We start from the raw sequence: 16,858 nt of genomic DNA on the forward strand, positions 1-16,858 counted from the left end.
CTTTCAGAGGATGGCTTTATTACAGAGCCTTTCCATCCAGGTCGACCACAGTGACTGAATGTGAATAGAACAAGGTAGAAAGCTGGTTTTCTGCCCACAGCAGTGCCTGCCGTGACCATATGGCCTCAGTGAATTAAAGCATTCCCCTATGGAGAGACAGGAGGGACACACAGGGAGAAATCTGCTGTGGAAAATCACTGAGGAAATCTCGAGGTTGTTTGCGCTATTTTCCCAGGGACATACCACCACAATGTGCATCTTAGATGTTAGCATCATCAATATATTTGCCTGTAGTTTGCCAAAACTTTGCAACTTCTGTTATTTTTTAGCTCCTGGGTGCTAATCTCAAATTAAACTTTCCAAATAAAATTGTTCTGCAGGATCACCTAGCTGCCACTCAGTGCCTGAACAAATACGAGGTCACCACCCGGTCACCTGGCTGACAGCAAGTGTATAGTTGAACTGTTTAAGATGCTTGGTCTGATTTTGACACCGTCACTGTGACAGAGGATTACAAAATCCAAAACAAATGGTGGTGGTGGTGGTGGTGCGGGGGTTGGGCAGGTTCCCAGGGTTCAGCCATTTTTGTCTCAGCTGAACAGGGATGATGGAGCAGATTGCATTTCTGACATTTCCTGGTTATATAATCCAAAAGAGGACAGGCAGACAGAAAGCTATGGCAGGGGGACTGGGATTGAGACAGGCAGATTAACAAGAGAAATGGATGGGTGGGAAGATTGACATGTGCAGAGGTGGACTGGTCAGGCACCAAGGAGCAGAATACATGCTCAATTCTTCCTGAAACAGCCTCTGGGAGTGTTTTGACCTGTATTGGAAGGATACATCTTGTATCTTTATAAAATGATGCATTTAGGGTCTACAGTCAGTTACAAACATCTCAAATTTTACGGTCTTTATAAGAAGAGAGTGCTAACGTGTACTAAATGTAGACGGAAGGAGTGCAAGCAGATACATATGCAGGCTGAGAAACAAGGTAGAGTGGGACGTACAGAAGATTCGAAGCAATCATCTGTGGCCTGCAGGGATAATCACTGCAAAGCCCCACTGTCCCATTCACTGAGGATAAAACCCACTGGATTAATCTGTAGGCCTACAGAATACACACACACACACACACACACACACTTACATAACACATGGACCTCTCTCCTCGCTCTCTTTTGCATTCCCTCTTCATACATGTTTTTCCTTTCACATTTGCCACTCTCTGCCTCTCTCTCTCACTTCCGCTCTCACTAACACACACAAAACCTGGAGTGCACACAAACACACACACAAAACACACTCTCCGCCAACCCCCCTCCTCTTCTAGTTTCTTCTCCGCTCTCTTCCTACATGCACACATTCAAATAGACACCTGTCAACATGCTGCGCTGCACATGCTGTTCATTTGTACCGACTGTTGACGGGCCCGTATAGTAGAACACACGTAGGTATAAACTCTGACTGTGGGCTACACGTAGGCAGGAAAGAATGAGAGCACATCTAAAAGGAGTCAGACATGACACACACATTACAGTAAATAACAAGAACAGAAATGCCTTACACTGCCAACTCACATTCCTCTAAGTAAGGGTCTTTTCAGTGAAAACCAACAGCATAATTGTGTATTTTTTAGCCCACATGGTTGTGAGCATGGGTATGCATCATCAAGCACATGCAAGACACAAATAAAATTTGAACTCTCTCTAAAAACATTGCTTCATAGTGTTTCTAGACCACAAACTCCACACAGGGGCTATACTTTATGTGATGTTGCTAGAGATGAGACAAAGTCATTGTTGCAAGATACTAATTTAGTAATGCTTAGGGCACCCCTTATGGCTCGCACGGCTTTGTCCTGACTCCAGCGACCATGGGTTTGTGTCCGGCCCTACGGTCCTTTGCTGCATGCCCCCTCTTCTCCCTATTAAAAAAATAACCCTTCATGTCAAGGCAGTGAGGTACCAGCACATGGTTAAAATCTTCAAACTTTTGTATTGTAAATCCCTTGTGCTGCCATGCACTGTCAAAAGGAATTTCCACCAGGTTGAACAGATCAATTTCCTTCAAATTTCTCTGATAACTTTTCATCTGCAGGCTTGGGGAGGACGTCAAGTCATTCAAATTCATGGACTGAAGTACAAGTGAAGTCATAATCCAGTTGCAAGGGAATCATAAGTCGTGTACCTCGAGCACAGACCTCTGTAAGCAGTACAAATGACTCAGCTCTAAACACACAGCATGTCGGTGAGACCAAAACATCCTGCAGGACTTCTAAGAACACCTCCCCCTCCAAGAAGACGACAGAATATAACTCAAGATGACAAACTGTGACATTCATAAATCTGTATGTTGTCAAGTGATATGCAGTCCAAACACTGACAGGTTTTAGGAGCGCATATCCAAAACAAACCCATACATAAAAATATCTCAGGGTAAAAGAGGAATCAGTGGCCACGAACGCAAAATCCAATTTCTCTGCTCATTTTATCGCCGAAACCTAATAAGTGAGCAGCATGTACTGAAAAAGAAGATTGTGATCACAGTGCATTCTTGGATATTAATGTTTCGCTACCATCTGGTAATGTATAATGGGTGAATGTGATGGAGTGGTGAGGAGCTTAAGAGTGTGTGGTGTATGTGTGCTATGTGTGTGCCTGATGCCTGAACAAAACAGCTCAAAAAAAAAAAAAAGTGCACCCACTAACCAAGTAGCTATTTGGTTGATTGAGGCACAGCATCTCAGCCTCTGGCCAGGTGTTTAGAACAAAGATGTGGATGTTTGATTATCTTTAAAAGAAACATTCTTCACAACATAATTTCAATTAAATCACTGCAAAATTAAACGTTGGGACATATTAGCATGGAAATGCATGGAAATGGATGGATTTATTTGGACATGTAGCCTATTGGTTGGCTAAGGTGTCGGCACATGTCAAGTGCTTATTTCCTGCCTTAATTGAAATATCTATCTGTTTGCTCCTGATCACAAACAACACCAGGCTGCCAAAGACAAAGACTCTCTCTCTCTCTCACTCACTCTCTCTCACACACACACACACACACACACACACACACACACACACACACACACACACACACACACACACACACACACACACACACACACGTGTTGATCTACTTAGTAGAGAAGGCCTGAGCTCTTTGTCCTCACTGACATTATAACAGGTACAAAGGCAGGGTGGAAAGCAGGGAGGGCCAAGAGTTTGTATAACGCTCTTTTTCCTGGAATGGAGGCGCAATAACACAGCATTCACTACAATTATTTAACCACACTCAGCCTCAACCTGAAGCAGTATACCTCATGTATACTCTCAACTGCACCGGTTCACACACATGATGATTTCAGTCACAACAAAAACTCTATTTTGTGGTTTGGTTTCGAATAATATTTTGTGAAATGAGCCTTAATTAATAAAGTATCCACCTGAGACACAGGAAGGTGTCCTTAACAACAAACCAACAACACTTTGGCCCTCCAGCTGAGAGCTTACACCACACAAACGTCTTAAACAGCAGCAAAGATTTGTTTTTGTTTTTTTCTTCTTTTTTTTTTTTTTTTTTACAAAAAACAAAACAAACAAACAAAAAAAGATCATTATTCAAAACAAAATACTTATATTACTGTAAGCAAGAGCGTTTTGGTGTGTGTGTGGGGGGGTGTGTGTGTGTGAGACAGAGAGAGAGAGCGGTCCGGAGCTGTCCGCGGTGCTGAACGTGGTTCAGTCTGCAAGGAGCTTTTAAACCGCGACAAAACAATGCAAGTCCATATCACAAATAAAACAACTCCATGGCAGCTGTATTATCCTTTGTTTGTTTATTCTTCAAGTCACCACAAACAACCAGGCTACTTTTTGTGACACGTTTAAGTCGGAAACTCTGGTTCCATGTCCTCTTTATCACCACAGAAGTTAGATCCTTTAAGTTTAAACAAATATATCGGGGCTAAAGCTCTTCAGTGCTACAGCAACATCACAGAGACATTTATACTGATTCTGCCTTCATAAATAACTCATGTAATTTCACCTCAGAGTTAGTCACTGCTGGAATAAGCACGAGGAAAGGCAGAGCTAACGTTATAAAACACACCTGACAACCGTGTAACTGCTGGAGATAAACCACCGACATCGCAGCACGTAGCTACAGGCTACAGCCCCTGTATTAAATAACCTGACACAGTATGAACTTTAAAGTCAAACATTTTATGAAAAAAAAAAAAAAAAACAACTTTAAATCATGTTATGTTTAGACCAAAACAAATAGAAAAAAACAAATGAGTCAAACCTACCTCGTCGAGTTTCTTCTGTTCTTCTTCTTCTTTTTCTTCCTACTTTGCTTTTATTTATGTCGGTGAACGATGAAAGCGTCCGTCCGTGCTGCCGCTCCGTTTAACGGGACTGTCCCCGGTGGAAACACGCCGCCCTCCTCCCAGCCCGGAGTTAAGCCCCGCGGATTTACAGACTGCGCACTTCCTGTTGATTATTTACAAAATAAAACCTCCATGTATGCAGCTCGGTGTGACAGACTGACCAACGGTCACCAACCTCCGTATAACGTCTTTTCAAACCGTTGCTAGCTTAGCTCCAACTCTGAAAAGTGTCCGTGTTTAAAATGTTAACTTACAAAACACGACTTACCCCCGGCGTAAAACTTGAACAGGACTTATCCTAGTAGCTTCACTCTAGATAGAAAGGTACAGTAGGGGACGAAATTCCCTTACTCAATCAGTCACCTCGACGAGGAACGTCTCCCTCCTCCTCCTGTAGTTTCCCCACCTGTTTACAATCAGGTTCTGACTAAAAAGGCGAATGTGTTGAAGAGTCATCTACCAATACTATCGATCAATCAATCAGACAGAGCACTTTTCATACAAATACAATGTAGCCTAACGTTAGTAAACCAAATAAAACCAAAAGCCACTCAACTAACGTTAGGCCTACCTACACACACACTTTCTCTCACATAACACACACATATTCGATGAACAACACTAGGCTCATAAAACATTTCTGCATTGATTCTCTAAATTAGGTCTACCTGTCTTGTAGGTGAATGGGGGCTGCGCAGAGAGAGGATTCTCACAACAACAGGAGCAAAAAGAGCAGCAGCAGCAATATTATTTGCTATTTGTGTGGTCTGTTCAATTTCTAGACTAGTCACTTTTAATTTGATGGTTGAGTCACCCAACTTCCTGCCTCACTGTGTTAAATTTGATGATGCTCACAAAATGGCCGCGCCCTCTGACGTCAGAGGAGTCGGATAAAGGTAGGGCGGCGCAGCGGCGGCGCTCTAAAGCCATGTTGGCTCCTGGACGGTCTGTGACTGGACCGTTGTTGGACTGTTTCCACATTGAACTAGCCTAGTACAAACTGTCGATAATTTATCAATAATATCTTTTTTTATTTGTGGTACATAAGTCTGGCCAAAATACGTAGAAGGTGGGTGGGTAGGGGAAAAAAAGGCAAATTGTTTTGACCTTTTGACAGGTCAAGTATGAGAGAGAGATAGATATGAGGCAATATGGTTCATCTTAACACATCTGACCAATCAATTTGTCTGTGCAGAAAATAACCTATTATTGTTCATTATTGTTCAGTTATTTTCCTATGTTATTGTTTTTAAACCGTAACAAATTTGATCTTTGAATATGTTCAAGGTTTTCATAAGCCCTCCTGGGTTTCATACCTCCCCTTTGCACATCCCAGCAATGTTGATCGTTCATGTTGTTTTTTTTATATGATATTGTTTGTGCTAAATAAAAAAATAAATAAACCTGTTGAGACAAGTCTCAGCAGGTCCTGTAGGCTATGTCTAGACTGCACACAACACTGCTTGTTGATAGCATTTTAAAATATGGTTTCAAACCATGAGCAACAATTGATGTCTTCTGTCTTAATTCAGCACTCTAAATGTGGTTCTTTGTGAATGTGAACATAAAACACTGCCTGAACCATTGCCCGACACCTCAAATAGGCTAACTACAGTAGTGGTAGTGGTAGGCTATTTATCCCAGTGTTAATTAGTTCAGATCTGATGATTTACAGCTGATAAACAGTGAATCTGATGTTAAGGTGATTGGTTGCTTTATTCCACATGTGGTTTCAGTCATTAGGCTACTATTGAAGATCTACCTCCCCGAACTGACAGCTGGATCAGTCTGAGCACAATGACTCATAGCATAGGCATAGTGTTATTAAAGCAGAAGTAAGTGATATATTTGTGTTAATATAAGTCTTAAATAGTTATATCTTCCGACAGCAATCACTTACATAGAGTGTTTGGACTGAAACACGGGTCTGTCAGTCACTCTGCTCTGCTCTGAGCCGAAGAGAAAACATTTATCGTATCCTACAGTTTTTATCCAATGAGGAGAGAGAACGGCATGCAGGGCTGTGTGTGCAGCCAAGGGACGCCGTGAATGTGGTGACGTAGCGACGAGGACTGTTATGGTGCGTTCAAGGAAACTCGTATTTTTCCGACCGTGAAGTGGTACCAGTTCGATCTGGTACGAGTTCACCGGTCGGAAGTTACGAGTGGCCGTTATAGTGACTTTCACCGGTAAAACAGGTCGGAAAAACACGAGTGGGTTGCCTGAAACGCTACAAAGTCGTAAGTTGTGACTTGAAGCTGTAATTTACGATTTCAAAAGCCTGCCTGGAACGCAGCATTAGCGAAAACGACCGGACCACTTACTTCTGCTTTAACTGGGGGAGGACTGATCTGACTCCCTGGGTGGTGTTCTTGATCTTTCAATTCGACCGACTGCAAATTTATGCACCACACACCAAAACCAGTATGCAGACATTCATTTGAGATTGATTATCTTTTTTTTCACTCATGTAGCCTAATGTGAACAAAGAACTCGTCAGTAGGCTATTGTGTAACATTCATACATAGATTGTGAACTGATGAAAAATCTAATGCACATGTGAAAAAATGCAAAAATAGACCCCACCACCACCACACACACACACACAAAACAATAAAAAAAAATTGTATTCATGATATGACATTTCACAACCCATATTAGTATGATGAACAGTTCTATGTTCAGCTGCTTAGTCTATTAGTCTTCCCTGAACCCCTTTTCACACACTGCCCCGCCTGAGTCACCACAGGAAATTACTTTAGTGCTGCATGATGTATCCGGAAGCCACATCTCATAATATGGGCTCAAGTCAGAGAAACATCGAGCTACGAAATACTAAGATGATGCATTATCAGAACCATTTGTTGTAATTCAACAGCTTGAAATTGATTCAAAGACCAATTTGCCTGCCAGTCAAGTTCCAGTCTTGTGGTTTGCATACTGCACCTTCACCAGATGAGATGAATGAAGGGTTTAAACGGCTGAAGTCACATTTTGATGCATTTTAATGACATCTTTCTGAAATAGTTTCAAATAAACGCATCTGGCTGGAAGATGATGGTTGGTCGTGAAGAAATAGGAGAGACCAGTTTTTTTGTGTGTGTTCATGAACTTACTCACAGATCTTCTCTCATGTGCAGAGTCAGACAGCAGAGATGTGATAGTCCCAAAGGGAGAGCAGAGAGCTGAATCACCAGCCGGAGAGGATCATGGTCTCTCACTTGTTTCTCAAAACACCATTGATCCCAGGAACCGTTTCAGAAAGCAGGGTTAACAAACTCTGAGTTAAAACCTGAACTCAGGGTTGACTAACCCTGAACCGTCAAACTCAGAGTTTCAGGTTTCAGAGCAGGTGATAACAGTTAGTTCAATCAACTCTGAGTTTGACCCTGAGTGAAGCTTGCGCACGAGAGTAGATGAAAGATTAGGGGTTAGGTTAGGTTCACCTAGTATATTGCCATGGTAACTGCCTCAGAGTCGAGCTGAACCGGCTTTGTGAAACCGAAAACCCAGAGTTTCCTCAAACTCTGAGTCAACTAGTTCAAAGTTTTAACTAAACCTGCTTTCTGAAACAGGGCCCAGCTCGGCTTTCTGCTCCTTCCTCCACAACCCTCTCTTACCACTTACTTGGGCATCACAACATGAAAAATAAGTCACCTACAGTATTCTGGCACTGAAAAAATATCATCATAAAGAGTTTTTTGGGGGCCCGTAACAAACATCTGGAGAATAAAACTTGCGGGCTTCTTTGCAGCACTGCACTTATGATCCTAACATTATAAAATTGACACATTTTACTTTTATTAAAAAAAATTACTACCGTATTTCCATATTGCACTTTGCTATATTGCAATTTTGTCTATCTTACACTACACAAACACATTTAGGCCTCAGTGGAGTCACTGTTGGAGACTGGAGCTCTGTCTGTCTCCACATAAAACCTTTTGACCTATTGTTTGATCATTTTGCAAGAGTTTCAATATAACCGACTGAATTCCTAAAAATCTCAGCAAGAGCACTTTACTATGATCTTTGAGGTTTAGGCTGATGTGCGTCTCCAGATTTGGAAAATAAAAATAAAACCCCACGGACCCTCTGAACATGATTAACAACACCAGAGACAGGAGAGGCAGGTGAAGTCCCACAGAGTGTCGATCATGAAGAAGGCATGCAGGAAAAGCCCGAGTCAGGGGTTAAGCAAAGAAACAGCGTGTGACTGTGCTGACCTACTCCGACAGTTTACAGCAACACTAGCAAGAAGCTTGTTGTGGTTAAGAGGCTCTTAATGTATTTACTTTAACCATAGATACACTGTAAGAAGAGGAGCAGAGTAGGAGGAGATCTTGATGAAAACCTGAAGCTGCTGTCAGAAACGGTCATTTTCCACTGGTGATGGCGACATGTTTCCATGCCGGCCCACACCTGTGACAAATTGTGTAGGGTGAAAAAAAAACACATTCTCTGGAAGTCAAACATCAGTTAATATTTACTGTCAAAGTGTGACACAATCAAAACAAATGATAACTTACAACTGTACAATATAGTAATGAATTGTAACACACAAGCGTCAGTCCAGCATGAGAATCACACAATGCCTCTGAAGTGTACAAACTTCATTTTCTTTAGACAGCAACAAAATACTTCAAAACTACAAACTGAGTGATTGGTTTCTGTCGTTTTTAGAGCAATATTTAAGATTAAAGTAGGTAATGAAAAATGTGTTAATTTTTTGACATGTTAATTGCATGAACTCTGGTCCATGATCAGTCAAAACTTAAAAACCTGCTTTGCAATGTGACTGATAATCTGTCAAAGCAAATGCGTGGAACTAATTCATGGCTTTTTCCATCTAGGACCAAAACTTTAAGAAAAAATTCAGAAAGAATTACCATGACCCTTTTCATCATAAAATATCTTTTGTTTACATTGTATTCTCCTGAATTCATATTTTTAGTTTAAAGCATTTACTATAATGTGAGATTGTTTGAGAGTGTCCTGCTCAAAGACACATGGCTTCTGTTGAGAGGTTAATGGGATGAGGGCTTCTCTGCTGCTGAAAATGACACGTATCAAATAGATAAACATTCTTTTAAACTATAGCCCTCCATCTGCTCTTCAGTAAACCGGTAAAATAAACAATATTACAAATGTTATTACCTCAAAGATGACCCCACAATCAATGTGATGTGTCTGCTACAAAAAACTTCTGCGTGAAAAAAATTACTAATTTCACAAATATCAAACAGTGCTTGATGTTAAAAAGTGCCAGTTTGTGAGTGGGGGTCTGTAGTTACTTCAGGTCTAATGTTGTTAGTCTTCAGACAGATGTCACTGAATAAGCACAGTGTTCACACATAGTGGTTATTTATGTTGACCCTCACCACAAACACAGGAATACAATCGTCCAAGGTGGTTAAACTCTAGACACACGTTTGGTTGAGTGTTGACATGTTGCTGAACAAGCCTCATGTCCATCATGTGACCCAGCCAACATCCACAGAGGCTGCCTCTTTTTGGGTTTGTCAATTAAGCACCTGCACCGTTGCAGAACACACCTTCAAGGTCCCCACTGACGTCACCTTCTGAAAACCCATCAACAAGCTTCTGCTTCAAATGTGCACAGGGCAAAGACATTGATGTCAACCCTGGAGATCAAAAGTCCGCAGGCAGTGGCTGGAGCAGCAGTAGGCCACGAAACTCACAGTCGCCCTAAAGGCAGGAAATAGAGTGAGAAAGAGGAGTTTTGTTGAGAACAATTCTTTGCAAAAACAATACACAATTTTTCTGATATTTGGAGGCAATCCAGGAGGGGAACTGAGGTGTGTTTGTTCTAACCTGCGGTGCACTCCTGCCAGGGCAGTGTCACGCAGGGGAAAGAGTTTTGGGTAGATAATGGTGAACATGGCTTGGCTGCAGCGGTGACAGTGACCCAGTGGGAACTGCAGCAGGTCCAGCAGGCTCTTTGGGAGGGTGATGGGAGGCAGCAAGTTGAGGTCTAAAGCCAGGACAGGTAGAACATGTTTATTCAGCTGTTTACTGACCATTTTATTTATTTTCTTGTGTTTCTGCTTCACATTCATACACATCTAGACTGTTTAGTGGTCTGCACATGTCCATAAATCATTTACCTGTACTTATTAACAAATTTTCAACAAATTAAAACGATGAAATGACCAACAGCCTTTCAGTGAGATATCATGTGTGGTGATATAAAGTTGTTTTAAATAAACAAATATAGTATATTTAACATTAAAGGCATCATTATTGGAAAATTAAAATCAGAATTTCCACAATATGCTGAACGCAGGCTGACATTAAAAAGCTGAAGGTCTCTGCTACATACAAAACACATATACAATCAAAAAAAATGTCTGGCCCACAGATGTAACTGTTGGTCTGTGCATCACGACTGGCCAGTACAGTGAACATGCAGGTCTACAGAGTGTGTGCTGTTATTCACCTGTTGGCCGGTGGAGGTGGAGGCGGTGCAGGGTCCTCATGGTGAGCTCCTCCAGGGGAACCACGTTATCCGTCTCCGAGCCGACCACTTTCACCTCAGCCGGCAACCCGACCAGAACCTCATTCAGTGCTTGGCCTGGGCCCTCACCCAGGTCGCCGTCCATCACTGGAGACGACACGCCACACCTGTGCAGCAGCAACACATAGGCTGATGTATAATATCTTATATGACATGTACAATTTAGTTTATGTTTAGTTCCATCAGTCAATTAAAGATGACAACAGCTAACTGCAGTTCTCCAAGTTGGCAGTGTGAGAGGCTGGATTACCCGCTGCAGCCGATGACCTTGTTGTACAAGTAGGAGGGGAGACCTTTTAGGTCCACGTTGTTGTCCACAAACACGAACTGCAACTCCCGTGATCTGCCCAGATCTAAAACACACAAACCATATTAACATAGCCTCGCTCCCTACATCTCTATGGCAACGCACAGCTAGAGGGGATGTTCCTGACCGAGAGGTAGAAAGGTCAGCCGGTTAGCGGCCATGGAGAGCTGGTTGAGGCGGTGGAGCCAGCAGAGCTGCCGGGGAAGGTGGCTCAGCAGGTTGTGGTCGGCTGTCACATTCTGCAGAGAGAGACAGCGGTGCAGCCGATCCGGTAAAGACATCAGCTGGTTCATCGACACATCCAGAGTCTCCAGTTCCTGCAGATCACCGATCTCTAAGGCCAGCAGACAAACACGAGAGAGAGTCTGAATCAATTCTCCAACAAATAACATTCAAAGAAAAGTTCAAAACGAAAACAGGACTGAATTTAAAGGGGAGGGTTTTTTGTGTCCAGATTGTAACCATGAAAGAACCAAGATCAGATAATTAGGCTTTTCAATGTCATGTTGTTTACCGGCTTTTGTCGTGGCCGACACATTTCCAGCTCTGGGCCCAACTATGAAGGTCGGGAGCGATGAACGGACGACGTGTAGTGTAACATGACTGACACACAGCGATTCTGCGTGTAGGACACTCTACGATGCTGTACGCTGCCCCGACAGAAGGTCTGGCATGTTAGAATTGTTTGCATTTCTTCGCCTAGTCTGACATCTCGCACGACATGAACCTTGGTGTTGACCAGTAGGATGATGGAGTGCTCTGACGCATTGTTTACACACAGTGAACATGTGCTTCATGTTTCATCCAATGTAAGTGAATAGTATTGAGGTGTACACATTGATTAACGAGCCCTATGTTCTTTGTAAAAGACAGACAGTCACTACTGTCTCTTTACCAGACTCAGGAATGACTCTACAATCTGTTTTCCTTCTTTTCTTTTTTGTGTCAGAGCGAAAGACCGCTCGCATCACACACAGCACTACAGTAGCCATGACCGACGGTTTGTTGTGACGCCTCCCCAATGGCCTATGAACTCGCGCCCAATGATGAAAGTAATAATTTACAAAACCTCTTTCAAAACTTAAAGGTATAATGCAACATTAGAATGGTAGACTGAGTAATAATTGTGTCTGTTAATGATCAAGAACAGTATTAAATTAAACTAAATAATTTGGACTTTCTATTACTACTTGCACCTCACTCACACAATAATATTGTCAGCACCTTGTGGTTCAGCTGTTTTCCCATCTTCTTTTCGTTTCAGTATATTTGAGTGTCTCTACTGCCCTCTGCTGGAAAATGAAACGCACCTCATCTACAGTTTGTTTTTCCACCTCTGAAAATCTGTCAGTGGTGAGTTTAGCAAACAGGACTTTAGACCAGGCAGTGGGGCTTGTTTAAGCTGTGTATTAAAGTATGAAGATAGCTCTGTGGTGCATCACATAAACACAAAGATGCTGCCCGTCTATTTGTCTTCTATCTTTCTCCACTGCTGAGTCACAGTCAGATCTTTTATTCCAGTCAGGTTTTGATGCACCAATGCACTTCAAATGTGTTGTGTTTCGTCTCTCTTATCCTTTCAGAGGTGTTTTATATAAATATAGTAACAAAGCAAATTTGAGCTGCACTTGAGGAAGACGGTGACGTGTAACAACAAAAGAGACATGAGCTGGTCGTTACCTGGAGGAAGGCATTTCAGCTGGTTATTGGACAATCTCAGGTGCCGCAGGGACCTCAGTCGGCCAATCTCTGGGCAGAGGAACTGGAGGGCGTTGTTGCTGAGGTCCAATGACTGCAGCCTGGCCAGGTTTCCAATAGCTAAGGACCAACCACAATCACCTTTATTATTATGTTCAAAGGCTTAAATTCTTCTGCTTTCTGTCACACTGATCTACATCATACTGTCAGTATTAATAAAGTGTTAATAAGTCTACAGTCTGACCCTCTGTGGTTGTTGTTTTGCTGATTTAGTTTCAGCCGAATCATCTATTCCTTGACTGATTTTGCTAAATCATGTGTCATGTATAGACAGGTCGGGTGACAAATTAGAAAAGAAAATAACTAAAAAATTAGTACAGAAACAGGACGATAATGCCCCCATATGTTATGGTTAAAATCATGTGAGTCAGACACTAGCCATAGCGACAAGGAGCACTGAAGCTGTTCATGCAGCATGTGGTGGCTGAACATAAAACACTTTACATAGGGTTTTTATTTAAATTATCACCAGTTAGTATTGGTTAGTTAGTAACAGCATGAATGAAAAGCATAAACAAGTATATTACTATGTCTTAGACTAAAATGACTTTGTCAAAGAACAGCAATAGAGTCATGTACTTTTAAAAAGAAAGAAATTAGTGTAACCACTGATGTGTTATCATGACATAACAGAGGACTTACCCTCAGGAATAATGACTATGTTGTTTGAGTGCAAATACCTGAAAAGGTAAAAAGAAGAAGAAGAAAATACAATTATTGTTACACTGAATAGACCAAAAACTGAAAATCTGATATCTCATTGGTCACTGTTCTTAAAAAGCCCAAGAAATTTGGAAGGTTCTGCTGTCTTTTTCAACTAGTGCAGAATTCAGAAGACAACCTCAATCAATGCAAATTACAACACTTTTTACGGCTGCAGCATCTGGTAGAACGATAAAATTCGCAATGTTTCTTATACCAATAACAAGACTTATAGTACAATAGAACATGGCAACTCATTGCTGTTAAATACATAATGAAAAATGTTACGTTAATGTTAGATAAGTACCATAATTTATTACAAAATGACAGCTTAAGCAAGTACTCACAGTTCAATGAGATTTGGGAGCTTCTGGGCAAGATTGTCAGGCTGATGGAGAGAGAGAAAAAGCAGAAATAATCAGTGAATCAAACAGGAAATAATCTTGTGACACTGTATCATACCACTGCATGTTTTGAAGAACTCATAGCCCTTCCAACATTTCAGAAAATGCCCTGCACTGTTGGGCTTTTATGTTGACACATGGAAATGATAAGCAGCGGCTGTGTGTTTCTGTGTGGATACCAGTGTAGTGAGCGAGTTCCTCTTCATATACAGTCTCTCCAGAAACTGCAGGCCTTCATCCTTCAGCAGCTCCACGGGGAAAATATTTAGGTTCTTATAGTTCAGGAACAGGTTTTTGTGGCGCTCCTGCTTGGCCATGAATATAGTCTCATGGAGTTCAGTTGCCATCTCTAAGGAGGCTTCTCCTCCCTGGTGGAGAAGACTCGGCAATGCCTCCTTCCTTTATGGCATTACAGAAAGACAAGCATTAGATCATACGCATTGTCAAGCTACAGTTTGCAGCTGGGAGCAGACCAGGATAAAGCAGCACCGACTCTTCCTCTATCTAACTATGATGCATGCAGCTACATTAGCTAGCTGCAGTAACTCGGTAGCGCTTGCAGCCAGGGGGAAGCTGCTGCTGCTGTCAGTGCCTGGAGCAGCGTACAGCAAACAGAGCCAGTCTGTAGCCAGCGTTAACTCAGCTCACACACACTTCACATTACACCCTCACGTCAGTTTTTATTTTATTTTTTGTTTTACCTGGCACCCCTGGCACCGTTAGCATGCTAGCTAAGTGGCTGCTATTAGCTGCTATTGTATCGTCCAGGAAAGAGAAATTAGTTATTTACCTTGATTGTGCAGCACTACGTTCATTTCATTTCAACAGCCACGTACGCTCAGGGCCTGCCTGTTGTTGAAAGTGTGACTGTTAAATAGACATTAAAGCCAGCGACGTGGACTGGTTGCTAAGTACAGATGTGGAGGCGTTGAGTTGGTGGAGCGGTTGTCTCATTGGTCACCGGTCACCGCCGCTGTTGAGTCTGCGCGGCCGCCATGTTGGAGTAGTCCATGTCCGTAAGTAAACAAACGACAGATGTAACACATTTCATGAAATTGGGTTTGTGGTTTTTATATAATATTAATATAATGCTATATATGCTGCTTTCAAAAATAAAAGATCATCCTCCCGGTACTCTTGTTTCTGCACAGGACTGTGTGGCGAGCAGAAGTCAATTTAAATGAGAAAATAATGTAGGCCTACTTGTTACCGGACTGCATTTAATAATCAGCAATGTTTACTTGAGAACCCAAACTGTGAGAAAATGCCTTACTAAATCAATGGAAAACACCTTCCTTTTCAAAAGACTAATTTTAGCAACATTATAGTTGTTTAATTTGTAAAAATGCACCACATTTTTTATGACAAAATAATTTTATGTATATAGTCTAGATCATTTTATTTTGAATATAGAAGAAAAGAAGGTTGGTTGCTGCCCAGCCTCTGCTTTTCTTCCAAAAGTACTGCTGGTGTTTTTCTGCCACCTGCTGTTGTATCCTTAAAATGCATCACGGACAGCCATGCAGTGTTGGTTCATCATCATCATCAGTATGTTCATCATTGGGACATACTACCGAACGTCTCTGGTAGTACAGAAACCTCAGTGCAATTGTGTGATACTTGCATGCAAATTATTTTTCATTTTATGTGCATTAGAATTCTAAGAAAAACTAATTGCTATCTACAAAATCATTAGGCTACCTTACATCTTCATATTTTTTTTACATTGAGTTAGAGACTCATTAATTCCTACAGTGCAGAGTACCACTATCACCAGTCCATTTCGTATCACTGCAGTTATATTTTGTTATTCCCAGGATCTTCTTTGTGTGCATAATATAACCAAACTCCAGTTACTGTACATGAACGTGTTGAACAAAGTACTTAAATCCTGTAATAAAACAACAATGGGAAAACATGTGCATGATAGTATAGGTAGTTGGTTTATGTAATTATTTTACATTTATATTGTAAAAAATAAAAATAAAGCAACTTTGAACTGCAGTCATGGTGCAGTAAACATGCATTTATTTTTTGGGACTCCAGGATTATCTCTCAGTATGTCCTTCGAATCCAAGACCAGTCCTCCATCATTACATCATTGTGTTGTGGATCCACTTTTATTCTGTATTTAGCTGTGTGGTTAATGTACAGTGTTGGTAATGATTTTGGGACAATTGCCTCTTTTGAAATAACTTAAAGGTAGAGTCTGTAGGATTTTCTTAAATTAGACCAACCTGTGCACCTCGGACATGCATAGTTCATCCCTGGGTTTCCCCCCTGTTTTCAACATGCAGAACTTATAAAAAACAATATTTCTGAATTTTAGATGTGAAGTTTGTACATTGCTTCATTAAGAGGAGGAGAAACTTTGAATGAATGCAGATGATTCCCGAGTTATTCAACTAACTACATGCAAATGTGGTGTACCCACAGTGCTGCACTGCGTTAGAAAGTCTCTGCCTTGCTGCCTGAACGCACTGCACAAATGCTTCCAGACAAAAGTGGTGGATATTTTGACTCTCGCAAGCAAAATGTTTAAATATAGCAGAGAAGATACACTTAGCAGAAATACAAGCAGTGAAACAGTTTGCATACATTTTTATTCATCTTAAATCTCATGTATAAAAAAAGAATCGGAGAAACAGACATTCTCTTTTCCTTCAGCCAATCGTTTTCCCCAGTACTCAGATTATATTGATAACAGGAAAAATTCTTACAACAGCATGTACAAAACAAAACCAAAATGAAACCTT

At 41.4% G+C, this 16,858-nt stretch overlaps 2 protein-coding genes across 3 annotated transcripts in view; both read right to left on the minus strand.

Moving 5' to 3' along the window:
- Positions 1-4,451, minus strand: part of LOC146989946 (synaptosomal-associated protein 25-A-like) — a 37,922-nt gene extending 33,471 nt beyond the window's left edge. For both annotated transcript variants that reach the window (XM_085766576.1, XM_085766587.1), the window contains exon 1: positions 4,313-4,451. The gene's annotated coding sequence lies outside the window, so the exon portion shown is untranslated. The remainder of the gene's footprint in view (positions 1-4,312) is intronic.
- A 4,410-nt stretch (positions 4,452-8,861) lies between these two features.
- Positions 8,862-15,040, minus strand: lrrc28 (leucine rich repeat containing 28). Its single transcript, XM_085766600.1, has 10 exons — positions 14,893-15,040; positions 14,282-14,501; positions 14,046-14,086; positions 13,639-13,676; positions 12,919-13,056; positions 11,366-11,572; positions 11,182-11,284; positions 10,854-11,038; positions 10,229-10,388; positions 8,862-10,102 (listed from the first exon to the last, which is right to left on the minus strand). The coding sequence occupies exons 2-10, from the start codon at positions 14,447-14,449 to the stop codon at positions 10,033-10,035; spliced, it is 1,110 nt and encodes a 369-aa protein (XP_085622726.1). The 5' UTR covers positions 14,450-14,501; positions 14,893-15,040; the 3' UTR covers positions 8,862-10,032.
- Positions 15,041-16,858: the final 1,818 nt, after the last annotated feature.

The sequence above is a fragment of the Trachurus japonicus genome, chromosome 3 (assembly GCF_045865225.1).
Source record: "Trachurus japonicus isolate A0001 chromosome 3, Traja_1.0".
NCBI classification, from domain to species: Eukaryota; Metazoa; Chordata; class Actinopteri; order Carangiformes; family Carangidae; genus Trachurus; species Trachurus japonicus.

What these genes read in the sequence shown, in the direction of transcription:
- lrrc28 (XM_085766600.1), bottom strand. Translation starts at nt 14,449, where the DNA reads ATGGCAACTGAACTCCATGAGACTATATTCATGGCCAAGCAGGAGCGC. An exon ending in GCTGAAATGCCTTCCTCCAG is followed by an intron (nt 11,573 to 12,918) that starts GTAACGACCAGC and finishes TGCTGGCCTTAG; the next exon opens with AGATCGGTGATCTGCAGGAA. An exon ending in AAGGTCATCGGCTGCAGCGG is followed by an intron (nt 11,039 to 11,181) that starts GTAATCCAGCCT and finishes GCTGCTGCACAG; the next exon opens with GTGTGGCGTGTCGTCTCCAG.